Here is a 13,287-nt window from a genome sequence, read left to right on the forward strand (position 1 = left end):
TCAATATGCAACAAGAGCTACAAAATACACAGAATCTTTGACCCAGTAATGCCTCTGCTGGAGACTGTCCAAAAGGAAAAAGAAAGAAAAAGCTTCTTGCACAATGATATTTATAGACCCATTATTTACAGTAGGGGAAAAAGCCCACAGGAAACAACCTAAATATCCAACAATGAAACAATAGTTAGCCATGATATGGCAGGATACATTAAGGCAAATCTGCAGAGACGAAGCCCATATAGAAAAGTTTGCACGAAAGATACCAAGTGAAAAAAAAGTATATATATATTTTTTTACCATTTTCATATTTATGGTAAGTATATCTATAAAAAGTTACTTTCACACTTATAAATATCAAAAGAGAAATACAAATGCTTTTTCTGTTAAGATGGCTATTTTAGTATGTGCTATTATTTTAGTTATTAGTTATTTAGTTATTATTTTAGTATGTGTATTATTTTTCTATAATATTAAATATTCTGCTTTAATGTTCTGAAACTATTAATCAAGTTAGTATTTCAAGAGACATATAAGCACCTTAAGTTATCTGAATTCTTGTTTTTTATTAATTATGTAAAGATTTTTATTTATTTATTGGTCAGAGAGAAAGAGAGAGACAGAACACAAGCACAGGAAGTGGCAGGCAGAGGGAGAAGCAGGCTGTTCACTGAGCAAGGAGGCCCACGCGGGACTTGATCGCAGGAGCCCGGGATCATGACCTGAGTTGAAGGCAGACAATCAACTGACTAAGCCACCCAGGAGTCCTTAGCTTCAAGTTTATTTAAAAAAAAAATTTTATCGATCATTCTTTGGACCACTTACTACATGTGCCAGGGCCTGTGAATACCGTAATAAATAGGATTGAAGATGATTTTAGAGAATGTATTCAGTGGGAGAGAGAGTCCAGCTGAAGCTGAATTATGGGTGCTGCTTTATGAGAACAGAATAGGGATATGCGACAGCGCTTTGGAGACAAAAGGATGTCTGCACCAGGCTTGTGCTTTGCTTCATCTTGTTACTTGTTGATAGAGCTAGCCTAATTGGACATTTCAAGGCAAAGAAGAGACATTCTAAAAGCTCTGCCAAAGAAGTGAAAAAAAAAAAAAAAAAGACCGATGAAAGAAATATTTTAGCCAATTCAGATAAATCTGCACAGAGGTTTTTTTTGTTTTGTTTTGTTTTTGGTTTTTTTTTTTTTTTCATATTCTAATTGGAAAGAACAATGAAGTTTTCAGCTCGGCCTTCGTTCAGAAGTGGGTCCTTCCTCCATGCTACAGGAGCTGACATACATGTCTCCAACTGTCATCGCTGTCACCAGAATTCAACTGGGCCCCAGTGAAAAGGACATAGGCCCTATCTTCTCAGGGTTTGCAGCTGATGGGGGTGAGAGCTAAATAAATGGCTTTGTGAAGTAGAAAGTGACAAGGGCAAGGAACATGTGGAGAACACCTAAATTGGATTGGGGTTGAGGAAGTTTTCTGGGGTGCATGAGCCTCAATGAAATTGACACATAAATGACTGCAGAAGATGGACTGCGGGATGGAGAGTATTTCAGGAATAGAGAACATGGACAAAGGTAAGAGTCTATGGGACTGTACTCTCTCTCTCTCTCTCTCTCTCTTTTTTTTTTAAGATTTTATTTATTTATTTGACAGAGAGAGAGAGAGATCAAAGTAGGCAAAGCAGCAGGGGGTGGGCGGGGGGTGGGCGGGAAACAGGCTCCCTGCTGAGCAGAGAGCCCGATGTGGGGCTCCATCCCAGGACCCTGAGATTATGACCTGGGCCGAGGAGGAGGCTTAACCCACTGAGCCACCCAGGAGCCCGGGACTGTACTCTTAATAGGGGTTAAGTTCATATCTCACTTAGACCATAACAAAAAAGTAATGATAAAATGATGCCCAATAATTTTGGGACAAAAATTAAATACTGTAATAATAAAGGGGTTTCCTCGTTACCACGTGCTATGGTCTGAATGCTTGTGTTCCCCTTCCCCACCCCAACTTCCTATATTGAAATCCTAAAGTCCCAAGATGATGGTGATAGGGAGTGGGCTTTTGAGAGGTAGGCTTAGGCCTCACCCTCGTGAATGGGATTGGTGCCTTATAAAAGAGGCTGCAGAGAGACTCCAGCTCCTTCCACCAGCTATCAACCAGGAGGAGGCCTCTTGCCAGAACGTGACCATGCTGGCAACTCGATCTTGGATTTCCAGCCTCTAGAATCATGAGCAATAAATCTCTGTTGTTTATAAGTCACCCAGTCTGTGGTATTTCATTACAGGAATCCAGATGGACTAAGACACTATGACATTTACATAAATTATTTATTTAATCATCTCTCAATTTTTCATTAAGGCACTTTTATTCAGGGTATCTATTACATTTTTTAGGCTGAAAAGTCAATAAAGATCACATATAAGTATCCCAGTTTCCAAGGTTAAGTTATTCTTTTTTTCCCCTGAACAATCTTAATAAGTACATAGAAAAACTAAGTCAATTGTTCTGAAAGATCTATTTACATGCCAGCATTTGGAATATGGCTTTGGAAAGGTTATAAAATCCAAAAGGTTCAGTGTCCGTATTCTAACAAGCACCCATGAAGCTATTTGGTTAAGGACCTGAAGGTAACTGGTAAACAATCTGGAATAGAGTTATCTGACTGAGCTGACCAGAAGCCAGCTTGCATTCAGTCTGCATTTTTACACAGTATCCATGGGAATGAGATCAGGCGTGCACAAAGACAAACAAAGGCCACCTTCAAATGAATGAGAGGGAATGACAACTGCCAATGTTCAAGGCATCCACGGGCGCTAGAGCTTTGCTCATGCTTTTCAAAACACAATGAAATCATCTCTTGCGCTGACAATACAGTGTCCATCACTGCTTTATTTCCATGGCTCTGTTTAAACATTAACCTCATTTTTATACAGAAAGCCTTTCAGTGATCAGGAGTTATGTATGGCTTCTGTAGTAAAAACTGTCTCTAGTCACTTTCAACTACTAAAAGGAAGAACTGTACTTAATCTTTCAGAATGCAGAATAATAACGCGGGAACCTTCACTGATAAAATTGCACAGTTGCCGTGAACTGTTTGGACAACACAACGAACAACTCTTTCAAAGGAAGAACAATATATTTGAAAACTATTAACAGTCCCAGTACCTGAAAACATTAGCAAAATATGCAGTTCAAGTTTATACTGGTTAGTAAACGTAATTTTATATGTACAAGTGTCAGCAGGAACAGACTAGAAAAAAAAATACTTGAATGTAAGTCCTTTGAACTAATTATAACGTTAACAAAATTAAGAAATTGATGTTGATTTCTTTTCTAATTCTTATGATGAAATGAAAATGTTTCAAAGCACTTTGAAAACACCACTGAGTCACACAGAATAAAAGGCTTTAACATTTCACTAATAGAACCTTTCAAAGCCAACTCTAATTCTCTGGGTTCTATGGGACTATGACTTCTGAAAAGATGACTTTGAAAATTTTATTAAACAGGATAGAAATAAAGAACTAAAAGCATAACTGGAGAAACTTACCTATAGTCCTAAAAAAAAAAAAACTTTGTTTTTAGGAAATCTGACTAAAGCACAGATATTAATTCTGCAACCAGAATTTGAACCCTGTTATATATGACGCACCCCCAAAACAATGCAAAGTTTATTAATTACAGCTATTTTAGCGTGGTAAGTCTGTTCTGAAAGAGAAATATTTACAAAGGCTTCCTCATCAATCTAAGCGGCCACACTGGAGGGTGGGGGGTGCCCACTCCCATGGCAGGGCTATCTCCCTCTGTGCTCCTCAAAGTCATCAACTTTATCTTTGTCTCTTCAGCTCATGTCTTCTCCATTTCAGACCCCAGAACCCACTCTGCCTTCCTTCCTATGGTCATCTGTAGCTTCAAAGCTGTTGTCAGAGCTGCTACTCTGGCAGTCCTATGTTTCTTGTCCCCCACCCCCCACCACGTTCTCTACGACGACCCCTTTGCCATGGACATCAGCACTCCTCCTGTGCTGCCGTCTCTACCCCATTAGGGACTCCTGCCATACATACAGATACCTCAGTGCAGTTCTCAAAAATCACAAGTAGACCATGTAATAACATAAGTAATAGAGGTAAAAAAAAAAAATCTCATTACAATAATTTTTATGCATGTTTGTAGGTTTGTTTATACAAGTCTCCCCCATCCTGTCCCTCCGCCACGCCCTCTCCCCTTTTACTACCTAACTTCCGGATTCTGCCCGCATTTCCTCACAGTGACTGACTCCTCAGCCCACTCCACTCCTGCTTCTTCTGCTTTTCACCCCGTGGAGAAGGCCCTCGTCAGCGCTGTCCGACATGTTTGACTTCCGTGAAGAAGCTGATCCTACTGACCAACTCTTCCCTCTCAAAATATTTGTGTGGCGCCCTACTTCCTGCCATCTTCTCTCTGCTTACTGCTCCCTCTGCTCCTGTCACCCTGGTGTCTCCCCTTCCTCACCTCAATCTCTCAGGTAATCCCTCCTGTGGCGGCCAAAGCTGTCTTCTGGTCTCTGCCTGACTCTTCAATGGCACGTCTTCAATGACTCTAATTGCCTCTGACTCCTAAATCTCTGTCTCCTGTTGTTCTCTCTCCTACTTCTAATCCCGCTCTGTATATAACTATCTACCTACTAGACATGTGCACCTGGATGTCTCAACGCATCAAGGTGAACTGATTATCTTTTTCATCTAAGTTGCCTTTTTTCCTTGCCTCCCTGTCTCAGTCAGTAGCAGCTCATTGAGTTGTCTACAGCCAAAACCTAGGCCTCAGTCTTGTCTTCTCCCTCACTTGCTGCCACCATAGTAAATCCTTCATCAAATCCTGTCCAGTCTCCCTAACGACTTTTCAAATCTGTCTTCTGTGATCTTTCTCTGCTGCTACTGTTTTAGCACCATCATCTCCCGATTGTGTGCTAACCTACAACCAAGACCAGAACCAGTTTTCCTAAGGGCTTTTGGAGCCTTCAGTCTGGCCTCCTCCCTCCCTCCAGAGTGATCTACCCAAGAAGCCAATCTGATAGGTCACTCCCCTGCATAAGACCTTTCAAAACCTTCCTGTTGTCCTCAAAAATCCATGCTTACCACAGTTTACAAGGCCATTTAGGGCCAGGTGCCCACTAACTCTCACCTTCTCAACCTTTCACCCTCTATGAAAACCTTGACAGTGTGTTCTGGATATAACGGCCTCCTTCCCGACGCAAGCATCTAAAACATCTGGTCTAGGAACCAGGAGACTTGGGTCCCACTCCTGGTTATGTTACTCTTTGTCTTATATTATTATCACCAACAGCCATTTTAAAGGGCAAGAACTGGGGTTCTCTGACCTCTGAGGTCCTTCACAGTAGATGTGAATTGTAAAGACTCTTTCCTTTCCCCATAAAGGCTTGTCAGGAGGCTTGACACTTAAATGCAGCACAGTGACATTTCTAAACCATCCTCTGAACTCAACCTTAAGTTCTGTACCACCCATTTAGCAATTAATTATATGTAACCAAAGGGTATCTATTATGTTATAGAAATTTATGTTACATATTTCTGTTACAAGCATAGACAACAAGACAATATGATGAAAACAACATAACCAAGTTTTAAATTATATGGACTTTTTTAAGGCACAACAGGATGGCTCTGAACTTCAATAATTCAGAAACTCAAAGACAGTATCAAGGACCTGCTTTCTGTCTTTCCCCTGGGCCAGTACTGGCTTTACCCTCAAGCTAGCCAATGTCATGGCTGTCAGATGGCTGCAGCTGTCCCAAACTTCACTAGAACTGACAGTATGTTTCTTAACCAGTGTCTCTCCTAAGCATGAAAAACTCTTTCCCAAAAGTCTCCAAGCGTATCTGCCTCCTTATCTCATTGCAGTCACATGGCCATGTCTAAAGCAGACACTGGAGAGAAGCATGAGACCCAGGAATGGCCCAGTGCAAGCCCCCTTGAAGTCCCCCGCTCTCCTAGCTGCACTGGGTAGGAGACAGTCTCGTAACCGCACTTCTGTCAGGAGGAAGGATGGCAGGGCCTGAAATGGGTTAGGTCCCTCCCAGGGGCTGAGACAGTGTCCTTCCCTCAGGTTTGGACTTGTTTCCAAATAGACCGTAAACTCTCTGGACCACGTTTCAAGTTTCCTCTGGCTGGTCCGAGCACATTGCCTCCCATGAAACAGTCACGCATAAAAATATGTTCAAAGGCTAGTTTTATGGAATTCACCACAGCCAGATGAACAAAGCACCTATGGGTCATCTGAAGGGCATCACAGGAACCATGTTCTCATACAGAATCTCTTATTATTTCAGGGTTCGTGGTATTAAGAGTCTTCTCTTTGGAGAGACATTCTTCTGTGTGCTCAAGTAAATCATTAGTCACCATCACAAATGAAAACAGCAACAACAAAACAAAACACCTACAATACCCATCCTATCTTTGACTTGCCTTTTACAATGACAGCCTTCTGTGGTTCTTTCTCTTTTATGCTGTGCTGAACAGGTCAGTAACATCCCAAGCTAATCAAGGCTAATGGTCCAGACCAAAGCTTTTTTTTTTTTTTTTTTCCTCTCAAAGATTTTATTTATTTATGTGACAGACAGAGATCACAAGTAGGCAGAGAAGCAGGCAGAGCGGGGGAAGCAGGCTGCCCACCGAGCAGAGAGTCCGATGTGGGGCTCGATCCCAGGACCCTGGGATCATGACCTGAGCCGAAGGCAGAGGCTTTAACCCACTGAGCACCCAGGTGCCCCCAGACCAAAGCTTTGACCTCAGTGGGAACATTCACATGACATCAGGATGACATTTTTTGGTCCCCAATGTTTTTCCCCATTCTTCCTGAAATACTTTATTTTTGACATACTGCCTTGAATGTGTATCTTTATTTTGCTGAATGTCTAAAATTCCACGATCAGAAGCTCATCTCTTTACACTCACAGGCTTCTCCCTTTTACAAGGCCTACGGCTATTAGCACATTGAGACAGGAACAGTCATCACCCACTGCAGAAAGGAATTCATTTGAACTGACACGTTCACTGACTCTTGGTGTTGAAACCTACCTGTCTTGGTGGTCGTCTCACAACAAGGTGGTACAGGCAATGCTGGAATTTTAATCTGTTAGGAAAGATGAGGCACAGCCCTAATATTTAAGCAATTACTTTGATATCTGCCTGTACGTCAGAAACATATGAATAATTATTCTTAAATACTGATCCTGAGCCCCAGTGCATGAATTTAAACCAAACAGAGGCTCACGAGCCAGGGCTTAAGAGAGCAAAGCATAGTCGTAGTTGGGCCAGGATAGCTGGAGAGCCGTGGGGTGGGGAGTTACTCTGTAAGATGGTGATTTTCGGCTATGGGGTGCTAAGGATAAGAAGGTAGAGGCAGTGTAGGGTCAGTGCCAGAAATGAGAGATGACCTTGAACTTCCCTTTTAGTCATAAAAGAAAAACCTTCCCTACTTTATAATTCTGCTTGGGGTTGTCTTGGGATAATGGTGAGTTGCAAAGGGATAAAAGGAAAACGGAAAAGGCATCTAGGCAGTGAAGGCAAATGCAATAGTCTGGAAAATAACATAAAATATGGTCTCATCATGTGCAGTCAGACACAGGTGTGTATAGGTGTGTCTATAACGCTCTGGGGCATGGGTGTCCTGTCCGTGCCTGTGCGCCGTGTGTACTAGCATTACGTGTGTGCGTGAGGAGGGCATCAGAGAAAAGCTGGAACTGGCAGGCCAGCCTGCAGCCAGAGGGCAGAGGACTTTTTAGGCCAGGCCGAGAAATCTGGACTTCACTCCGACAGGGGAGCCACCACACGTTTGAACCAGGGGTTGTCTGGATACAAATAAGTGTTTAGAAAGATAACGCTGGTGACCACGAGAAGAATGGGTCAGAGGGATAAGAGATGAAAACAGGAAAACCAGTTTACATTTGTCCAGACACAATGAAAGAAAGGGCCTGAACTGGGCGGTGGCAGAAGTTGTATAAGGCAGAGAGGGCAGACAGAACTTGGAGATGGGCTTGAGGTTGAATCAAGGGAGAAGATCCCTGGGTTTCGTTTGCATGCGAATGCTGCTGCCGGTTTACAAGAGTAGACAATACAGGAGAGAAGTCTGGAGGGCAGGTGTTGACTTCAGTTGAGGACCCGTTGAGTCCATGCTTGTTTGACATCTGGGTGGAGATGCGGGCAGATGGAAAGACTGATCCGGAACCAGAACAAGAGTCCAGCTGCGGATCCTGACTCAAGTGGGGAACTGGCCCAGGGAGAACTGGGAGAGCGAAGACAAGGCTCCAGGATGGAAGTCTGAACACCAAGGACTGGGCAAAGAGATGAGCCTGTGACACAGAGGAAGGAAGAGCTTCTGGGAAAACCGGAGAAAAACATGGAGAAGACAAGACAGAGGTAGTGTGTGCTTCAGGAGGACAGAGCTCCCAAATGACATATTAAAAGAAGAATTTACTTGTTCTGAGAGAAATTAGAATACTTACAGCTTGAGGGGAATGAGGGAGAGGTTCTGAAGGTATTTTGCAAAGAGGGGGTGACTCTGGGATAGGGTCCCAGAGAAAGGGTGAGAAGATAAGGATTATCTGTGGTCTGGCAGCACACTGGAGAAAGTGTCACTGTGCACTTTAAAATTACATTTTCCTGGGCACCAGGGTGACTCAGTGGGTTAAGCCTAGGCTTAACCTTAACCTGACCTTTGGCTCAGGCCATGATCTCAAGGTCCTGGGATGGAGCCCCGCATCAGGCTCTCTGCTCAGCAGGGGGCCTGCTTCTCCCCCTTTGCCTGCCTCTCTGCCTACCTGTGATCTCTCTCTCTCTCTGTCAAATAAATACATAAAATCTTAAAAAAATAATTTAAAAAATTACATTTTCCTTTCCCCTATGGACCTATTATGAATAGGTCCTAGATTATGAATGATCTAGGCCCCTTATGGCCTTTCTCTTCCATCCTTCATCTGCCAGTTACCATTTCAATGACTGCAAGCACTTAAACCAAGGAGTGATCAATGCAAGGTGATAAATAGGAAACTAAACATTGAGCACTGCTTTTTCTTAAATACCCCTGAGAAGGTTTACAGAAAGCAAATTTGACTCTAAGTGTTAAAATGAAATTTGTGGGTTTTAAGTTTCTACAGTGGTTGCCATGTTTGCTGGAGAGGATGTGAGATATATAAACACACATACATACACACATGCTTTTTACATTCTCATTGTTGGTATGTATTTACCTTACACAGCTGTACATGTATATAGTTTACAAACATCTATAAAAGCATGTGTATAGTAATGATGAATACTCATAAATTTTACATACCTAGGATAATATCAAAAAATGTCAGCTATCACTGACCTAGAGATTTAATTATTCATGTTAATTTGGGATATTCACGGTATCAAAAAAGGATGTTGCTTCCCTAGAAACCTGGATTGATCTCACAGATGATCAAGCCTGCTTATGATCATCTGGAATTAAAAGAAAACCTGTTTCTTGAGTATGCAAATAACTGGAAGAGAAGAAAGGAATAAATGTTAAAAAATCATCTGTTACAGATGTCATATTTAATCACCTCTGCCTGCTTTGTCCTTATTAACTACCTCCAGGTTAGAAATCTCTATCCCTGACTTCATGCCTTGCAGCAACACATTCCACTTAAGTATTTCTCACTGCTCTTTAAAAAACAAGCCTCAAAGATAAGAAAATGATGCTATGTTTCCATAGCTTCTGTTAATAATGGGTAATTAAAGAGAGATGAGAAGCTTGGATTTAAACGTCTGTTAGTTCTTGGGAAGATTGTGGTGTTCCAGGGACTGCTATTCAATGTGAATCCAACTTGACCTGAAACTACTAGATTAGGGTTGATGGTCCCTCAGAACACTCTTTGGGTACCAACACACAATATCCACAAAGCACCCGACAAAGAGTTAGACAGAAAACCTAACGATGCCTGGTTTCTGCTGTGGGTGGGGGATAGTGGTACTCCCTGTCTATTCTCTCTGACTGGAAGAAAATGCTACAGAGTTATCTGGATTAAGTTTTTTCCATAATAAAGAATACCCTGGCTAAATGCCTCAAAGGAGGATAAGAAATATTTGTATGTATTAAGAAATATTCATATTTTTGTAAAAACACTTGAAAACCAGAGACCATTCTTTTGTTTTGATAGTTTTTCAAACTACAAAATACAAGTGACCCGCTTCCTCCTAGTAAACTACAGTCCTTACAGTAGCACACAGGAGGCTCTGGAAAGGTCTGGAGAAGGTATACTAGATGGATAGGGTCGCTCAGCTTGGTGCAAAAGGCGGTGGGTGGGCTCACTCTCAGCGCCCTGCCCTTGGCGCTCCGGATTTAGTTAATTCTCTTGTTGGCAGCCGCTAAGATCAAGAAAGTAAAAAGAACTTTTCCTGGCCTAAGTTTATATTAAGTTGAACAGAAACTTTACAACAATTAGAGGAAGGCAGAAGGGAAGGAAGAATTCCCCTCTGCCAAGTACTTAAGAAGCTCTGGGTTAGAAACATCCGTGCTACAGCCTGAAGACGTGGGAGCATAATTCACACCCTCGGTTTGAAAAACAAGCATTTCGGGCTCCCAGTCTCCTGCAAAGCCACCAGGCATCGCGCCGAGCTAGTGCATGCTGCCTCCCAGAACCGTTTTCCCGGGACCCAAGAACCCTGTGGGGCGCGTCCCCGGCGGCACCTGCTGTCTAAGCCGGTCTGCAGGACTCTCCATCTTCAGGACACCCCTTAGTCTCTGTGCATTTGAGTGCGTGCGCGTGTGTCTAAAACCAAAGCGCGCAGGGAGCTGACTCTGAAGGGTGCTTCACAAACAGGGTGAGACATGCCTTATGGGGACATCAGGCGGGGGAGAGAGGGAATGGGGAGTCTCTCTTTATCCAGCTCCGGGTGGCTGGGAGCCTGGGTCCAAATGGAATCCGAGCAGAGTGGCGCGCTGCCTGCGCCTCCGTCCCGCAAAACTCCTTCCTCTTCCCCGGGGGGACCCGGGCAGGTTCCCCCGCGGCCGCTGATGGAGAGCGAACTCCTCGCTTACCTTGACTGAGCACTAACAGCAGCCGCAACGGCGCGCCCCCTGTCCGTGCTGGCCGCATTCTGACCCTGCCGGGGGACAGTAGCTGCTCTCGGTTTGCAGAGGGACTCCGGAACGCGCACTCCAGAAGCTGTCCCGAGAGCTTCTCTCGCCCTCCGTGCTGAGGGCAGGGAAAAGTTGCCTGGCAGCTTTTGGGACTCCAAGGCCCGCCCCAACCCGCCCCTCCGCGGCGGCGGCGGCGGCGGCTGCAAGCACCGGATCTGCCCGGCCCGGCCCCGCCCCACCTAGGCCAGTCCCTGCGGCCCCGCGGGCACCTGCGCTCCACCACACCCCTGCAAACCGCACCTTAACTTCCCCGCGCGGTCCCGCCCTGGCCCGGGGGATCCAGGAGGCCCCGGCGCTCCAGTCCGCGCGCTTGGCCCTTTTCCTAACCCCGCACCGGACTGGCCCCGCACATCCGACGGGCGGGAGCCGGCCTGCCACTACCCCGCCCCTGACGGCCTGCCACCCGCGCGCAGCCCCCGGGCCCCCGGAGAACCTTGGCCCTTCTGCTGCCCTTTGCGGCTCCAGGCTCCAGGCAGAGGTGGGAAGCAAGGGCGGGGGGCGGGGGCGTCCAAAGCCACGCTTTTATGGGTGGCGGGGTGCGTGGCTTTCTCTGCTTTTCTCAAGTGGGTGGAGAAACGGACAAAAATAAGTGCAGAATGACCAGGTTAGGAACTAACTCAACGGGAAAGAAGATCTGCTCACAAGTTATGATTATCCGAGTTATATTTAAGCAAGACCTCTTGCAAGAGAAGTGTGTGTGTGTGTGTGTGTGTGTGTGTGTGTGTGTGTGTGTGATAAATCCTCATTCATTCCTTTCCTCCAAGATAATAAGCAGCTGATTTGATTACTAAGTTGAAGCGATTTACTTCAAGACACAGAGACGAGTGAGAACCCATATAGGAACTTGTGACTCTTCCTTTGTCTGTAATACACCATGACCATTTTATTCCATTATTTTAGTCTCGGATCTGGAAAAAGGACGTTCTGTAGCCATATCTGAGGTTTTTCTTAGGATATTAACTTTTCTTTAAATCTGATTTTTCCTCCAAAAGCTCACCCACAAATTCCCAGCACATTGTTGAAATGAAAATTCTTCCAGTGACCACTTTTGTGAAATGATCAAATGTCTTAATAAATTAAACTTAAGGAACTGTTAGACTAATCATTATTATTATGACCATCCCAAATCCTCATGGAGCAGCTAGTATGACCACTATGGAGTAATATGGGATACTGCCACTCAGAAGTGAAGGGGTTCAGGGCAGAAGGACTAATTAGTTGGTAAAAATCAAAGGCTCTCCTTTACCATAGCCAGAGCTGGAATCTTAAAGCACTAAATTGGTATTCATCGGGTGCTACTGCTTTTCATCATGGCTATAAACTCCATACCTTTGAATTCAAAATATATCGCTCCTGGTTCTTTCCTGTTTTCTTATCTGTCACTTACTAATTCTACTTACTAATCCTGACAAACACTTGAAGGCATTTTTTTTTTTTTCCTGACCTGTTCATGGTTGTCACTGCTTACTAAGACTCCAGACATTACCTGAGAGCTCTTAGTTGGCTGTTCACTAACCCTGACACCAACCTTGCCTCTCCTCACAGACTTCTTGCAGGAGGAAGTCAGCCAGGTTTCAGGGAGATGAATATCTGTCTGTTTCCTTCTGACTCACTGAAATGTGAGTAAGTGTTTGGAACGTACCCTTGTTTGGGAGGCAGTATAGTTCCCTTCATGTGAGACAGGAATCTGTGCTTTGTCTCTGGGTGCTGGAGAGGAAAATGCACCCTTTTTTTGCTTTTGTGCTCCCAACTGGACAAATGAACATTATGCTGGCATGAGGTATAGAATAAATCAGAGGCTGTATTTTTCCAGAGCAGGCAAAAATTTTAAAGTTCAAGAAAAAGAGTCAACTCCTGCCCCACATTAATTTTAAAAGTATAAACGGTTCTCGAAGCAAAATAGTTTTGAGAACTCATTCCTTACTCTTCCTAGGAGTTATTCTGCCTAGGTGTAACTGTGCTGGACACCACATTCTGAGGAAATAAGATTAAGGCAGGGCTTTTAAAACTCTTTGGTCTCAAGGGGCCCTTTACACTTAAAATTATTGAGAAGCTCTCAGATGAATGGATAAAAAGAATGGTGAAATACTGTATATATTTTCTAATGTTTCTGAAGCCCTTTATTGGGCCA

The 13,287-nt window shown here is 44.0% G+C and overlaps 1 protein-coding gene across 1 annotated transcript in view; it reads right to left on the reverse strand.

Annotated features, from left to right (window-relative positions):
* Window positions 1-11,296, reverse strand: part of ITGA2 (integrin subunit alpha 2) — a 107,889-nt gene extending 96,593 nt beyond the window's left edge. The window contains exon 1 of the mRNA XM_032337426.1: window positions 11,055-11,296. Within this exon, the coding sequence (XP_032193317.1) occupies window positions 11,055-11,112 (58 nt within the window). The 5' untranslated portion in view covers window positions 11,113-11,296. The remainder of the gene's footprint in view (window positions 1-11,054) is intronic.
* Between the last annotated feature and the right edge of the window lie 1,991 nt (window positions 11,297-13,287).

This window comes from Mustela erminea, chromosome 3, assembly GCF_009829155.1.
Source record: "Mustela erminea isolate mMusErm1 chromosome 3, mMusErm1.Pri, whole genome shotgun sequence".
NCBI classification, from domain to species: domain Eukaryota; kingdom Metazoa; phylum Chordata; class Mammalia; order Carnivora; family Mustelidae; genus Mustela; species Mustela erminea.